General features: G+C 52.2%; 1 protein-coding gene across 2 annotated transcripts; it reads right to left on the bottom strand.

Annotated features, from left to right (window-relative positions):
• Window positions 1-1,880: 1,880 nt before the first annotated feature.
• On the bottom strand, window positions 1,881-8,661 carry MLN (motilin). Of its 2 annotated transcripts, XM_072833414.1 has the most exons (4): window positions 8,369-8,661; window positions 6,415-6,531; window positions 2,876-2,984; window positions 1,881-2,074 (listed from the first exon to the last, which is right to left on the bottom strand). In XM_072833414.1, the coding sequence occupies exons 1-4, from the start codon at window positions 8,483-8,485 to the stop codon at window positions 2,067-2,069; spliced, it is 351 nt and encodes a 116-aa protein (XP_072689515.1). In that variant the 5' UTR covers window positions 8,486-8,661; the 3' UTR covers window positions 1,881-2,066. The 2 variants fall into 2 exon arrangements, 1 of the variants encoding a protein (XP_072689515.1); XR_012034437.1 differs by lacking the exons at window positions 6,415-6,531; window positions 8,369-8,661 and adding an exon at window positions 3,055-4,698 and having other exon boundaries at window positions 1,891-2,074.
• Between the last annotated feature and the right edge of the window lie 8,153 nt (window positions 8,662-16,814).

Raw genomic sequence — 16,814 nt, 5'->3', positions numbered from 1 at the left:
TGGGTCCTGGTCCTGGCCTTGGATAGCTTTAGCCAAGAGTGGATCTCTCTTTACTTCTGTTTTTTTGAAAACATGGTCATTTTGGTCTTGGCTCAGCTCACAGTATCCTCCCAGCCTCCCCCAGTTTTAATTTCTTCCAGGGCTGTGCCCGTCCTGTAAGCAATCGAGTCTGCTGTCCTGGAAACTGGAGGAACTCGTCAGAGAAAAAGAATTATTTGAGCCGATTGTGAGAAATTGAACAACGGCAGGAGGAGGAAAAGGAGAGAAGAAAGGAGCCGACACATCTAACCGGGCAGCTGGGGCACTGTGCATACAGATGCAGGTGGCAGCTGGGTCCCTGTTGCAGCTCATTACTGAGCAGCACATCAGAGGCCACTGGGTGAGGGTCACGGACAACCTGGCTGCAAGCACTGAGCTTTGAACAGGGCTGTTCTGCAGGACGAACAGCACCCTCCTGCCACCTGGGTACTGTGGCTGCGGAACCAATTCCCATTTTCAGAAATGCAGACTGCCTGGGGTACAACCACCTAGGGGCCTCATTTCCTCCTTGGCACCTATTTCAATGCTGCTATCCAACCCCAGGATCTTAAGGAAAACCTCCCAGCGGGGTGAGGGGTATGGGGGGCGGGGAATCCGAGCAAGCTTGCAAGCAGAGAGGCAGGGGTGGAGGGAGAGAGGAGCACCCCTCCTCTGGTGGTGGGGGAAGGTAGTCTCAGTGTAGGGACAGACCCCAGCAGAGTGAGGTAAAGACACAAAAGCTGTGTTTTCCACCTAGACAGAGACCGGGAGCATTTTGTTGGCCTGCGTTTTGGAGTGGGTTCCAGATAATGGTGTGAATAGCATGCATGGTGGAACTCTGAAGGGCAAGGAGTCCTGGATCAGTTCTTCCCAACCATGTACTTTGTAGATTCTCCTGCATTTCTTCCTCCTTGCTCCTCCCCTGCCCTGTGCAGCCCTCTCTCCGTTTATTACAGGGTGCCTTGGCAGCATTTCCCAGGAACCTGCCCCTGCCCTTGAGCTGATCAGTACGTACACAGGAAATCGTGTGACTGTGCAGCACGAAGGGTCTGGGTCCCATGTAAGGTTTGGGTGTCCCTCAGGAGCATTCAGAGCCCCCAAAGGAGCATCCTTTCTAAGGGTCAGAGTTATCTTGTCCTGATAACTATGATCTGTGGCTAAGCTCTCAAAATGGCTGGGGTGGGTGGAAATGTGAAAGGGGCAGCATGTCTAGTTGCTGGTAACCTATGGATAGAGGGAGCTGTGGTTCCTCTAAGGCCCCAGTTTATAAATAAATGAACATTCATTAATGTAAAATTAAATTAGAATGAAATTTCTCATCCAGTTTTGTTTAGAAGGCAGAAATAAGTGGGTTGGCTGTGGAATTTTGCTGTGGGTGCTGGAGCGTCTAGTCACAAGATGATGATAATAATGATAGTGATGTGCTCGTGCCTGTCCCCCCCCCCCAATCTCAGGGCACGCATTACCACCTTGCTTTTACAAAGGCTCATTGAGGTTAAAGGGCTAGCTGGAAGTTACTTGGCAAGGGGTTGAGTGCAGAAGACTGACAAGGTCTAGCCCATTAGACCTCGAGCTTGCCAATAAACAGAAAGTAGACCAGGATTCAGGAGACCTGGATTCCAGTCCTTGCTCTGCCACTGACTGGTGTGTGGGCAGAAACTGCTCTTTCCTCATTGGCACGAATCTTCCAGTTCTGTGGGTCTGACTTAATATTTGAACATAGAATTGATCGAAGGCAGATGTTTTGCTACTGTATGTACCGCCATTTATGGCCAACTCCCTCTGAGCTTTATTTCCGCCCCCCTTTATGGAGTGACTTAAAGCTGACCTTTAAAAATTAAAATATTAAATAAAAAGAGTCATTTCTGTATATTTCCTGCTTTATTTGCTGGAGGGGGGCTTGCTTGGGAGAGAATATTTTCCTTCGGAGCCTGGCTGTCGGGCATGCAGATTTTGGGGCCTGCCTCGGGTGGGAAGCAGGCTCCTGGTGTCATCCACCTTTTCTGGATCAGTTCTTCCCAACCATGCTCTGCTGGAGAAGCAGGTTGTCACTTGTCTGCTGGGGAAAAGAAGAGGAGGTTTGCAGCTCAGTGACAGCAGTTCCACTTATGAAACTGACTTCTAAACCTGCCTGCTGACCAAAGGGAGAAGGGGCCGAGGTGGGAGGGGTGGGGGGAGTGGGGGGATTGGTCAGGCATCTGGAAGCTCTGCAACTAGGTTTCTCTGTAGCCTGGGGCAAGTCATTTAACCTCGTTCTTCCACCTTGAACACTTTCTCCCCGCCTCTCTCCTCCCCTCCTGGAGACTAGGAGAAGTAATCAGTGGCTGTTTGTGAGACAAGTCCTAGCTTGACCCAAGTTACTTGGGCAGACCTTGACCTGGGCGAGGGCCAAGTGGAGCTCAGGACTTGCATCTGTAAAACAGATCAAGAAAATGCAGACCTTTGTGGTTGGCCAGTTCCAGAGTTTCTTTTAGAAAATGCAGACCTTTGTGGTTGGCCAGTTCCAGAGTTTCTTTTAGAGGAACGGCCCAGCCTTGGTAGTGTTTTGGGAAGGAGCGAACATTTCTGGAGCAGAGGGAGGGTTGGGTGTGTTGTGGTCTGCTCCGCCAGAGGGCATTTGGGAAAGGGGGCTGAGCCTTCAGGGCAGGACCTTGAAATGCCCCTGGCTGGGGAATTGCTCAATGATTAGGCTCTCCTCAGAGACGGGTGCCCTTTCCCCAGAAGACAGCTTCATATTCTCAAGTGCAAGGCACAAAAACAAATCGTCATCCGCACACCGTGCTCAGGTGCACTCCCAGAATATTGACACAGGATGGTTGAGGCCAGGTCCCAGGTGCAGGGCCCTGCCTTCCCGTACCGTTCTGGGGGGTCAGCAGCACCTCACTCAGCAGCTCTTCCAGGGCGGCCCAGTACTTTTCCAGCTGCCTGGAGTTCATCTTCATTCCAATTTCCACAGGAGCAGTCAACTGTGAAATAAGGTAGAGTTAACAAGGAGGAAGAGACGCGGAGAGCGCCATTAACCCCTGGGTGCCTTACAGGTGGCGGGAGGGACTGCTCAGCAGTGGCCCCGCTGTTCCTGATCCTCCTTGGACTTCCAGGCCGGCCAGGGAATTGTGGCACCTCCTCCCCTGCACTCGAGGTCGGGGGCTGGATCCTGGAAGTCGCACAAGACTTGGCTGGGAGGAGGATCCACAAAGTTCCCTACTGGGGAAGCTGGGATGGAGGGGAGCAGTGGGCAGGAAATGCCTTGGCTTTTCAGGTGGGAGGAAACTCTCCCTCCCCCTCTGCCTGAATAATGACAGCCAACGCCTGGAGCCTTAGAGCTGGGAGTCCTTCCGGAAGCTTTATGTAGAAGAAGCCTCTTAGTAACCCTATGAGGTAGGGACGATTAGGGTCTCCGTTTTGCAGATGAGGAAGCTGAGGAAAAAGACGTAGAGTAACTTGCTCAAAGCCACACAGGTGCTAAGTGGCAGAGGGAAAAGGTGTCAATCCCAGGGGGCCTGATTCTAGCCAGCAGGCGAGACTTTCTCTAGCCCTATGGGGACACAATAGAGACCCCAGAGGAGCCGAGGAGCCGTCAGGAGAGGCTCCCCACCAAGAGAGGTGGGTGTGGCCCAGCTGGGGGGGGAGGGGGTGTGTGCTGACCAATCTTGCCGTCACCCCAGAGCTTCCTGGCTCAGTGATCTTGGTTCCCACGCCAGCCGGCAGACGGGCAGAAGACCGGGGACTCCCTGCCTGTCTGGAGAGCTGTACGCAGGATTTCCCAGGGGCTCCCTGGCGGTGGAAAACAGGCTGGGGCCTCCCGAAGGGCCACACGGAGGGAAGGTCACTGTGGGTCCGGCTCCAGCCCGACCCACGCCATCCCCTTGCCGTGCTACGCCTTTCTCTCCGACATCAGTGTCCTTAAAGTCAGGAGGCTGGACAGAATGATCCAGAAAGGACCTCCTGACCCATGTGTCCTGGTCTAGGCAGCTGGGAACAGCCTCCCCAAGATGTCCCACAGGATGTAACTCGTGCCTTACACTGCCAGGGGTGCCGGCATTGGGCAGCTCCGACTGAGCTCCCCTTTGCCACCTGAACCAGTCACTCCCAGTTCCTCCTGAGAGCCCAAGGAGCATGTGGGAGAGGAAGGCACACTGCCCTAACCCCGTCGCCCGGTGTGGTGACAGCCCCGAGGTCCCTCTCTGGGCCGTGATTGGCCTCCCTGTTTGTGGTCACAGGCTGTGACAACCGGCCAGGGTGGAAGGATCCGTGGCCGGTGGCTGGCGGGAGGCGGAAGACCTGGAGTGCAGCAGCTCAGTTTCACCCTGACTACTGTGTGACCTTGGCGAGGCCCTCACTCACTCTACTTATCAGTCTCCCCACCTCCCAGGCCCCTGGGAGTGTCCCCCGCTCAGGTCCAGCAGCGCCTTCCTTCTCCATCCACACTCACCTCTTCTAGGATCTCACCCAGTCCTGGCTTGAAATTCCAGCAAATTGCTGATGCCTCCCACGTGGATGTGTCCAGCCCTGAGCTCTCCTATATCCACCTGCCCGTCCCATGCCTCCACCTGGAGGCATCTTACAGTTCACAGATCCTGTTCCACTCGACCTTCCTCCCGGCCTCCTGTGGCCAATCATAGGGTTAACCGTCTCCATGAGTGGCAAATCCATCCTTCTAGGTCTTCTGGCCCATGAAGTCCATGTTTCTTTTCTTTTTCTCTATAGCCTAAATTCATAGCAAACCCTGAGGGCCTCTAACTCTAAAATATTTCCGGAACCTGACCACTCTGCTCTGCCTCCACCATGACCACCCTGGGCTGTTGGATGCTGCAGCAGCTCCTTAGGGGTCCCCCTAATCCTGCCTTTGCCCCTTCAGGCTGTTCTCAACACAGAAGCTAGCGAGACCTTTTTTTTTCTCCGTAAAGTAGGCTCCATGACCAGCATGGAGCCCAATGTGGGGCTTGAACTCACCACCCTGAAATCAAGACCTGAGCTGAGATCAAGAGTCAGATGCTTAATCGACTGAGCCACCCAGATCAGATGCCCCTGGGGAAACTCTTTTAAAATATAAATCTGATCATGTCCCTTCTCTGCTCCAAAGCCCTCAATGGCTCCCACGTCAGCAGAATGAACGCAAAGTCCAAACAATAGCCTACAGAGTCCACTGTCTGGTCTCACCTCCCACTTTTTCTGACTCCCTCTGCTCCAGCCACTCCAACCTCCTCACTGTTCCTTCCTCACTGTTCCTGGGATGCACCAGGTCTACCCCTGCCTCAGGGCCTTTGCACTGGCTGTTCCTGCTGCCTGGAATGCTCTTCCCCCAGACATTTTTATGGTTCAGTGCCTCACTGTCTCCAGGCCTCTGTGCTAATGCCATGCACTCATGAAGCCTGCTCTGACCACCCTATTTAAATCACAACTCATCCATCTCCATTCTCTGCTTTACTCTCTTCCATGGCACTACTGGCCACACCATGAAGGTTGCTTATTTATCCTGTGTGTAGTCTGTTGCCGGTCCTTCTGGTATCTCATTTCCAGTCCCCCACTCGAGTGTGAGCTCCACGAGCTTGGAGGATTTACCTGTTTTGTTCACCACTTTATTCCCAGGGCCCAGAACCATGCTTTGCACTTAGAGCTTGGGAACTATTTGTCGCCTGAATAAGTGAGTTTGTGAAATTAAAGAGGTGCCCTGGACAAACTCAAGGCTCACTCTGACCGCTGCAATCTGTGCTATCAGCACTCAGCACTGACCCGGGGGCTGGGGGCTGACCCTGTAGTTGTCTCCTAGGTTCCTTGCTAGGGGGAGGAACTGGCACCCTCGTCATCTGTCCCCTGAGGACGACAGCTGCATCCTGACTGATCTCCTGCCTCCACTTGTGCTGTCCAGGATCTTTCAAAGTCAGATCCGGTGACTTCCCTGCTTTGAACCCCAGGTGACCTTCCAGACATCTAGCCTGGACACCAGGCCCTGCCAACCTCTTGTTCTCTCCCGGTGCACCCTCGCCTCGAGGACCTTGCACCTTCAGTGTGCTTCCTGAGCAGGGCCTTTGCACTCACCTTTCCTTCCTTCTGGAATGTTCTTGCTCTAGCTCTTTAGCTCTTTGTATGAGAGGCTCCTTCTCATCATTCTGGTTTCAAATCAAATAAGTGTCACCTCTTCTGAAAGGCCTTCCCCGACCCCTCCCCCAGCCAAAGGAATGGCCCCGAGGCCCATCCCATCATGCTCTATCCTACCTCCTATGTGGTGCCTGAAATGGTTCCTTGTCTCATTGTTGGTGTCTGTCTCCCTTTCTTCTAGGATGGAGCTTGTTGCCAGAATGTCTAGTTCGCTGCCGTATCCTAGCATAATCTGTGGCTGGCCGGGGGAGCCATTCCCCAGCGAGGTTTCTCTGCATCGCCCCCCTGCCTGCTCACCTTGATAACTTGGTTTTCTTCTTCCTCTGTGGGCTCCACAGAGTCCAGAGGCCCCACTTCCTCAGACTTCTTCTGTAAGATCAAGGACTTCTTTTGCCCTTTGTTGCGCTCCTTTTCCTAAGGGCAGAGCACAAAGTCGCACAAAACCAAGGTCTCTCCACTGCCTGTCTGTGCCCAGGGTGCCAAGCAGCCTGGCTTCCCACAGGCCAAAAGAATCCCTCCTCCCCAGGTGCCTCTACACAAGGGGTCCCCCAAACCCAAAGGCTCACAGAACCATCCACCAACAGATCAACTCGCAGAAGATTCCATTCCTTTGTCGCTCAAACACTGCACCCAGATTGTTACTGTTAATTAAGTTAAAATATTGAAAATAATGGTTGCCCTTCATACATATTAAGTGTGGAAATATGTTTTTCTTAGCAGAGAGCCTATAAAAGCAGTGGCAAGACAGCCTAGCCTGCGAGGGCACCATGGGGTGGCCCAGAAACCGGAGTCTCTGGGAGGTGATTTATAAGAGGCGAGACAGGGAGATGAATTATGGTGGAAGGAGTTTGCAGCTTCTTCATAAAAATCCTGGTGCTTGGCAATTATGAGGCGCAAAACCAGAGGGCGGATTAATGCAAAGTGTCCTTTGGTTGCCATTTTGCTAGTTTATGTTCTATCAAGTTTGACTGTTTCTGCCCAGCCCCAAATCTTATGTGGCGTCCTGCTTGCCGGGTCCCAGGGCACTGAAATCAGAGGCACCTCAGTCCTTTGGTTTCTTTAATGGCACCCTTGGGATTCAGCTCCAGGCCTTGCCTGAGACATGGTGATTCTAGAGCAATCAGCTGTCTCTTCTGGGGAGGAAGCCAGTGGTGGAGAAAGTGTGTTTAGGGAGCCTGCCGCATCTCTTCTGGATTTCCATGGGTACCCCTGAAGAAGGGGGGCTGGGGCCAGCCTTGGCTCTGCAAAGGACCCGGGCCACTGGGCCTGTGGCAGCCTGCCCCAGACAGAGCATGTGGGTCCAGAGGCCACGTGACCAACCAGAGAACCGATTCATGTCTCTCTGTCCCTATTAGAGCCTTGATCTCAGACTGGAGGGATGTGGAAGTCCCATTTCATCATCTCCTTGGGTTAGAGAGAAACGAATGACTGCACAAGATACTCAGAACCCCTTGACATCTAAAGTAAAGGGCACGAGGAGCCAGGTCTGGCGGCCCACTTTTCCGGAGGCCCCACCGCCTGGGTTCTGTTAAGCCTGCCCTGTTTTCTTCTGGGTTCTTAAGTGGCAACAGCTCGGGTGAGCCTTCCACGAGCAGCATCTTCTTTCCCACTCTGGGCATTTGCTCCCACAGCATCCCCTCCTTCTCTCTGAAGACCCCCAGCTCGGCTCACCCTTCCCCTGTAGGCTTCTGACCCATGCCAGCCCGTGAAGACCTCGCCCTCCATGGAGCTCAGCACTCACCATCAGTGGCGCTTGCTGGGCAATTAATCATGTCCTGTCTCGTGCCATCTCCCTTGTTTTCTATCTTAGTGAATTTTTCATATGTTTGTACCTTGGCTCCTAAGCCTCCTCCTTGAAGACAGAGGTTCCTCAGATCTCCTTGTATGCCTGGCCTCTCACCCAGGGTGGCCCTTTGTACTGCAGAGATGCTCAGCAAATGTTTATTGGTTTGTTAATTGAAAATCTCTCCCGAAGGCCAGGCAGGGGTGGGAAAAGGTGTCGCTTGTGGGAGCCGCTGTCACTTTTGAGTGGTGTTAGGGAGGAGTGAAGGTAGAGGAGCGGCAGCTGGAGTTTGGGGTGAGCTTGGGTCCAGGTCTTCCATGCTGTCCTCAACATGGCTGGCATAGCTGATTAAATGTGGGCTTATCGAAGGGACACTTGTCCCTTAGACTGAGGCCACCTCAGTGCTGAATAAGGTTCTGAGTCACCTGGGCTACACGGGGGAACCAGGCAGCCTGGGGGATTTCCTACCCGAATCTTCTGGAGCTCACTGTGGGTGAAGATGGGAACGAAGGCTTCTGTCTGGGAGGCCAGCATGGCAGCCACGTGCACCACCAGCAGAGCAGCCACGGCCTTTCGGGACACCATCCTAGGGCTGGACAGTGACAAGAAGCTCCGTCATTGGGTTCAGGTGCACACCCTGCCTGCAGCTGTGACCTGGAGCGAGCCGCCGAGCCTCTCCTGATGTGGATAGGCTGCGGGGCTTTACTGGAGTTCAGAGCCCCTTCTGTGCCAGAGCCAGGGGAGGTGAGCGAGCACCCGGGAGAGGCGGCCTGGGCCCTGCCACTGGCTGGGTGAGAAGTGTTCTACATGTTGGGCCCCCTCTTTGTTACAGGTCAGGTCTTCCAAGGCCAGCAGGGCTCCTGAAGTGGGAAGGACTCCATGTTTCAGAAGAAAGACTAGATTATCCACAGAATTGTGCCCCAATTGAGCCCTTCTGCTCCCTGGGCTGATCGGGATGACAAAAGAGATGGACGCAGGCTCAGATGACCCTGGCTGTCCCCAAGAGCACCAGATAAGGACACTGGGTCTGGAAAGAAAGGGGCTGGAAACTTCTCCCCAGATGGAGGCAGAGTCAAATGGAAAGTTCCAGGAGGAAACAGCACCCAAGAGCTGGAAGCAGGGTCTCTACCCCTATGGGGGCCAGCCCTGGGTCTGGAACAAGATTCTCCTGAGCTCCAGCTAGCTGCATGTTGGTCTAGAAAGAGGGAGTGCATCCTTTCCCTGCGCCCACTCCCTGCACAGCTGAGAATGCCACCAGTGCTGGGGGTGCCTGCGTGCATGCATGGGGCCTCCTGTGTCTCAGGAAGTGGGAATGTCTGGAATGTGGATAGAAAGGTGGGCTGTGGACCCCTGCCGGGGAACAGAAGGGGGTGGTGACCCCAGGAGTGCAAAAGCTTAAAAAATAGGCTCAGTTGGGCCGAATTTGGGCTGGTCAGGATGGTCCTGTGGTGGGGGTTGGGGGAGGAGGGTACTGCCCACTGGGTGCCTGTCTCAGTTGATTCCTTACCCTGGTGCATGGAGTCCTCTTCCAAGCCCTGTCCCACACCATCCTTGCCCTCACCTGGGAGCAGGTGCAATCTGGGGAGGGGAGGAGACCTAGATAGGCGAAGGGGACTCATTCAGAGGTGGTAGGGGCTGGAAGTCTGGCCTTCTGAGGCCTGCTGCTCGGCCCTGCACCCCACTCTGCATTGCCTCTGCACGCAGAAGGCGGGGAAGGGCATGGCTGGGGCAGCCTGTTGAATACTATTGGAGCACCCACATTCCTGTGGCGAGTGGGCTGCTGAGCACAGGGCCAGGCACCAGAGCAAGGAGGGGAGGCCAGGGGCAGCCCTGCCGTGGCAGGAGTGGGGTGACTAAAAGGTTGCAGAGGAAGAGCTTCAGAGGAGTCAGCTCGGGGCTCCCACAGCCATGGGGCAGCCTGGATTCTGTTAATAGGAGAGGGTCCTGCCCTGGACTAGCCTCCAAGCTTCTCATAGGTCCAACCCCAGTTACCCCTGTGGAGAGAATCTTCCAAGGCTGTGGGCTTGCAATCGGCCTCTCCTCTGAGACCCTTCTCCTGGGTCATCTGAAGCCACCTCTACTAAGCACCTCCCTAAGTCCCCTCCCTTTGCCTTCTTTCGATCCTTCCATCCCCATCCTACTTTTTCTCTCCATCTGGCTAATACTCCATGAGAAAGCATATGAGAGCATGACAGCCAAAGCTTCTCATGCCAGCTACATACGATTTCCTAGTAAGGTCAGAAGACTGCCCTCCCTCTGAAGACCACCTCTCGGGAAGCCAAGACCCTGTCCAGGAGCCCAGGAGGATCTGGAACAGAACAGAGGATGGGCGGAGTGGAGGGCTCCCGATCATGATTCCCCCTCCTGTTCCTGTCTTTTCCTTGTGGAGTCTGTGGGGCCCCGATTTCCCTCCCAGTGGAGATGGATGTGTCACATTTATGGCATCCCATTTCCTTCATGGAGATGCTATAGAGCCCTTTTCATTCTGATGTTCAGATTTAATTCACTTCATAAGAATCAATAAAAACTTTAAATAAAAAAAAGGCAAAATCCAATTGCTGCTCATTTTCTTGATCCAACTGGCAGTTGGCATGTCACCTACATTCATTTGTGTGCCTGGGAGCTCGGAGTGGGAGAGCTTTTCACTGTACGATGAGATACTGACTTCCTTTTCTATCTCCAGGGATGGGGCTCCAGCCTTCAAGCCATCAGCTCTGGATGGGGGGGCGCCTGCCCCCTCCCTCCTCTCCCACAGTAGCACAGGCTCCCTAGGCACCAGCTTAACTGCTAACTTCCCAGAGAGAAGCCTCCGTGCCGAATAGGGTCCTGTGTCCATGCTGGGCTCTGGCTTGGGTTCCTGGCCTGTAGTCAATGGCACCATGCACCCCAGACAGCCTCTCCTTTGCCAGAATTGTACCCACCGCTCCTCCATCCAGCTTCTGTGCCCAGGGAAGTCCTGCTTTTGCTCACACTCTGTGTGGCTTTAACCTGCTCCTCTGGAAATCAGCTCAGCACTTTCAGCCTTAGCCTAGCTAAGTATTTGAAGGTGGCTGAGGGGCATAGATGTGATCTCTGGACTGGGCTGGGCTGGCTCTGGCCACATCACTGTTCTGTCCTGGGTCTTATGCTAACCGCCCCCTCACCCCCTTCTGTGGCTACTCACAGCAGCACGTCGGAGCAGGGCTGGCGGAGGTGGTCTCTGCTGTCCTCTGCTCTCTGGCAGATCTGACCGGTCTTTATATCTGGTGACTGGCTGGTCTGATGGGCCCTCGGGCCCTCCCTTAGGAGCCCGTTAACCTTTGGCCACCCCTTGGGGGCTTTGGGTGGAGAGCCTGGATTCTTGAAGCTCATGGAAACAACGGGCAGGACCTGCCACGCCGTGGACTTCTGGGGCTTTCCTGGAAGGCCTCTGCCTCGGACAACAGTCCAGGTTTGGTGGAGGCCAACTCCCACCCAGATGGCACTTTGTGGGCCACTTAGAACTCAGCTGCCACTCAGAGGGTCATTTTAACAAAAGCCCTTTCTTTTTTGTTACTTAAATATATGATGTTGTTGAGCGGCTCTGGACCAGCTCTTTAGTGATCAGGTTCTCAGTTAGCATGTCAGGGAGAGTGCTGTATTAGAAAGATAGCTTGTCTTCACCCTCACCCCCACCCTAAAGCCCCTCACAAAAGAAAGAAAGGGCTCAGGGGTGTGTGGCAGTTTCAATCAACTACTGAAAAGAAAATGCAGTCCAGACTCAAGGCTGTGGAGCACCAGAGGCTCTGTGGGAGCCAAGGAACAGTGTAAGGTGTGTGAGACAGAAGGTTTATGGGTTTGTAGCCCAATGGGGAAGAGGAGCCGCCAATCTGGGAACATCTCATGGTATTGCGTAATTCAAATGACCAACTGAAAAATTTTAAGAGGGAAGGGGTGGGACGCCTGGGTTGCTCAGTGGATGAGCATCTGCCTTTGGCTCAGGTCGAAATCCCAAGGTCCTGGGATCAAGTCCTGCATTGGGTTCCCTGCATGGAGCCTGCTTCTCCCTCTGCCTATGTCTCTGCCTCTCTTTCCGTGTCTCTCATGAATAAATAAGTAAAATATTAAAAAAAATAAAGAGGGAAGGGGTGAATGTAATCAGGAGTCAGGCAGGGCTTGCAGCTGCAGCCGGCCAGTGCCATTTCTGGAACATGGTTGTGTCTCTGGCACCACTCAGGGAATGCTTGACATGCATGTTCTAATTAAGCCTCAACAGTGCCATGACATTGGTGCTCCTGTATCTCCCATTTTACAGATAAGGAAACTGAGGCACAATTAAATAGCTCCTCTGTGACTCAACTGCAAGATCACTCTTTCTCTTTTTTTTAAAGTAAGTTCCAACCACTATGTGGGTCTCAAATTCACTACCCTGAGAGTTGCATGCTCTACCAACTGAGCCAACCAGGCACTCCCAAGGTCTCTTTACACAAGAGTCAAGGCTGGATATGGCCAAATGTGGCAGTGGGTGGGAGTGGGGGCTTCTGGGATGCAGGGCACATACAGATGTGCAAAGGATGGCACAGGGTGGGGCCATCCCTGGAAGTCCCCTGTGTGGGTTGGGAGAGGGTCGTTCCAGGGTCTGAATGTGGGGGGTTTAATGAGGGGAGAAATTGGGGCCCTCATGGTGCCTGGAAGGGGCTTTTCATGATAATTGTGTCATGCTGGAAGGTCACGCAGTGACTGTACTAGGGTACAGTCACGGGGGCAAGGTGAATGGAGGCTGGGAGGTGTCTCAGACAGACCGCGAGGTCCAGAGGGTCTGGGCTAGCAGAGGCTATTTCCCCAGGTGAACCTTGCTGGCCATTAGCACCTTTCACAGAGGCTGCTCCAGACATCCAGGTGGGGACTGCTTCTGGTCCAGGAACCCCTCCCCTGTCAGTCCTTCAGTCGGCTGTGGCTTTTCTTTCAGAAAAAAAACAAATGTTTGCAGTGCTTCAAACCCAACCCACATAACCTCTAAATACCCTGCTCATCAAGGCTTCTTGCCAGCAGGGTCTCTGCATTCCACTCCAACACCAGGTCAAAGCTCCCCCAGCACTCTGGACCGCCAACTGTTGTTGGGCATGTGCCCTGGGTCTCTGCAGTCTTTGAGATTTATCTCAGAGGAATTAGAGCCTGAAATGCCGGGACTTGGAACTGAGATGCCATCCCCACTCTGCCCCAGGTTGCAAGAGTGGCTTTTAAGATGTCGTCACAGACCTTGGTGGGGACAAGGTGGTGTGAGGGCTGTGAAGGAGCCCACTGCCTTCCCAGGCTCCAGGAGGCTCCATCTGCACCACGGATTTCTAGGGGCAGGCGTGGGAGGGAAAAGGGTCGATATCTGTACCTCTAACACATAGACCAGGGACCAAATCCAGCTTGTGAGCTAAGAGTTGTTTATACATTTTTTAATAATTTAAAAAATTAGAAAGAGAAGAATATTTGGTGACATGTGAATTTAGAAGACATTCAAATTCTTGTGGCCATAAACAAAGTTCATTGGAATATGGCCACTCTCATTCATTTGTTTGTTGTCTGCGGCTGCTTCTGGGCTACAAGCAAGGGAGTTGAATAGTTGGACCGAAACATTAAGACCCACAAAGCTGAAAATACTTATTATTTGGGACTTAAAAATATATATATATATATATTCATTCATTCATTCATTCATTCATTCATGAGAGAGACAGACACAGGCAGAGGGAGAAGTAGGCTCCCTGCGGGGAGCCGGATGTGAGACTTGATCCCAAGACTTGGGATCCCAGCCTGAGCCAAAGGCAGATGCTCAACTGCTGAACCACCCACTGACCCCTTATTTGGGTCTTCTAGAGAAAATTTGCTTACCCCTGGCCTCAACAGTATCTGGAGTGTGGAAGGTGCTTGTTATGTAAAAAATAACAGCCAGACATCCTACGGATCAGCTTTTTAAAATCTCACAACAGGGATCCCTGGGTGGCGCAGCGGTTTAGCGCCTGCCTTTGGCCCAGGGCGCGATCCTGGAGACCCGGGATCGAATCCCACGTCAGGCTCCCGGTGCATGGAGCCTGCTTCTCCCTCTGCCTGTGTCTCTGCCTCTCTCTCTCTCTCACTGTGTGCCTATCATAAATAAATAAAAAAATAAAATAAAATAAAATAAAATCTCACAACACCATTGAGGCTGGTGTGATATCATCCTATTCTACAGGTGGGAAGACTGAGGTGAAACAATGAGCCCAAGGTCACAGTGATTAAAATGGCAGGGCCAAGATTCAAAGAATCCAGATTCAGAGTCCCCTGTGCTTTTTTTTGCCACTTGGTGTTTGTTGCATGACTACATGGATGTCTATGGCAGGGGAAGGCCCTTTTAATAGTACCCCATGGAAATTCTGCAAACCTGCCACTTTCTCATAAGCCAGCCCCCCACAAGGCATCTGAGCATGACCCATTCGAGCTGACCGACTGGATGACAACACAGGTTGTTTTTGTTCTCAGAGGAGGACTGCTGATGGTGGACCAGGCCGCCTGCCAAGCACAAAGGGAAAGTCGAATCCTCTCCCTGTCACCCCTCTATCCCAGGTTCTGAGACCAGTACCCTGTCTGTTGGGCCAGTCCAGGCTCTAGTCCAGAGACACTCTGTCTGAGAAATGATAAGAATCTCGGTACCCGAGACAGGCCTGTGATGAGAGATGGGAAGAAGGGAGGGGCTGGGAACAGTAAATAATCCGGGATCAATTTTCTGGGCGAGAATAGCATTATCCTGGAGCTTTCCTGTGATTCAGTACTTTTGATCCAAGCAATGTGCCATATTTCAGTCTGATATCTGCAGTTTGGTCCAGAAGGAAGGCAAATCAGGGTTCACAGTGAGCTGCTCCTTGTAACTCAGAGGAAAACGTGGAGCAGAGGGGTGCTCTGCTGTGGCCTCTGCTCTGGAGTCACGAGCTGCAAGGATGAAGGGGCCTCTCCCTTGTGCCCCTCTTGGCTGTGGGTCTTGAGGCCCAGCCCTTTAGGAAACATCTCACCAGAAGAATATCCTGTCTCCTCTCTGTCAGGTGCCTTGATCCTCGAGGTACATTTTCTTCTGTCACAGATAGTGCTTCAGAAAAGGAGAGATGGGTGCATAACAAGCCTAATAACGGTTACTTTGCCTTTACCATGTACACTGTCTCGCCCTACAAATGCTCAATTAGTGGCTATTTCTCCTGCGAGGAATAAATAATTGGCCAAAAATAAAAGGAAGGCATAATCTGATGTTCTCCATTCTCCAAAAGGGAACCGCTATGGATGTGCAATGGCTTAAGCAGAGGGGAGGCAAAAAACCTAACCCAAGTCTGAGAAAGGAAGTTCACAAAACTCAGAGGAAATGACTCAAACCACATGTGGCCACTTGATTGCCTCTCTCCCCCATGTTGGGCAGAAGTATTAGCAGTTTAGCTCTCCTCTCTTCATGACCTTGAAAATATTGTTTGCTGGGCACTGCCATAACATCTTCATTAATGGCCTGGAACAGGGAGGCAACGGCATGTTAATTAAATTTGCAGATGATACTAAATTGGGAGATGTAGCAAACATCAGGGAGGACAGAGCCCTAATACAAGAAGACGTCGGGAGGTTAGAACTACAAGCTGGAAAAGTCCAGATGAACTGCTGGACATATGTCATCCAGGCCCCGAGGACACGAGATGAGGATGTGGGTCGTGGGGAGAGGCCAGCAAAGAAGGAAAGCGGCAACTGGGGTGACCTGGGGTGGGGTGGGGGACATGGTGGTGCACACATCACCCTGTTTACCAGATGATTCCCTCAAAGAGGCAGAGGACGGTGGCTAGAAGAAGGCAGAGCTCAGATGAGTCAAAATTGCCCCAAAGTTGCTGGGAATGCCAAAACTTGAGGTATAAAAATGAAAAATGAAAGGTTTCAAAAGACCGGCTTGTCCAGAATGCTGGTAAGGTTTAATTGTGCGATTGCTAATGTTGAGCAGAGGCCAAGGAGAAGCAAAGAACACCGCCCTGCCTGAGTGTCAAGTGCAGGAGCAGCGGAGGGAGAGGGGCGGGGTAGCCGTGGCTCCTCCTCCAGGCGGCCTTCCTGGAGCTAGAGGTGTGTAACCCCACCCCTTACCAGCAGAAATATTAGTTGATGGTGATGGCGTTTAAAACTAGAGCAAGCAAAGCACTGAGAGATGTATTTTAGGCAACAACATGCCCCGGCCCATCGGACACATGCTTTGGTGACCTGTGGGGTATTTTTATTCTTATCCTTCAATTGCTCAGGATTTTTTTCAAAAGCCACAAATGATTTGTGGAGAAATGATACACAGCAGATGCCATACACCAAGAGCCCCCTGGTATGGAAATAGTGTGAGTGGAAAGGAAAACACGAACTCTGAGAGAGTCTGTCCAGAATTAATTTCCAATTTGTTGAGCTTCCTGTGTGTTGCATCTGATACTCGAATTAACGCTCCCACATCTCTGACTTCCTGTTGAGTCCATTCAATGTGCACTGACAACCCTGGACCCCAAACAATCCAATAAAATGCTTTCCTGTTCAGCTCAGCATCGTGGACTATTGACAGTGTGCACAGAATTTGGGGACTCGGTTGAGTTTTACAATAGCATTCCTGCTGACTTCCCAGTCAATACCTCTCTGGGTGGTTAATATACTCCTAGAAATGTCCCAGTCACTAACTTGCTTCTGGGTTCCCTTTCTATTTATGGGGGTTTATCACAAAAGCTGCTGTTATAAAACTTCAAAAAGAGGTCACATAACTTTTTTTCCAGGGACAAGGATGCAGGTGCTAAGAGCTGAAACTATGGGCTGGACTCTCTGGTGGGATCTGTTTTTTTCTATTCTTACTGTTAATTGAGCTGGTGACACCAAGTCTCCTTTTAGTTGAATTTTAAATATATGTATTTATAGTTTTATAGAGATGATGGATGTGTGTGAA

Source organism: Canis lupus, chromosome 7 (assembly GCF_048164855.1).
Source record: "Canis lupus baileyi chromosome 7, mCanLup2.hap1, whole genome shotgun sequence".
Taxonomy (NCBI): domain Eukaryota; kingdom Metazoa; phylum Chordata; class Mammalia; order Carnivora; family Canidae; genus Canis; species Canis lupus.
The sequence above is the reverse complement of the archived record's forward strand: the minus strand, read 5'-3'. Positions and strand labels throughout refer to the sequence as shown.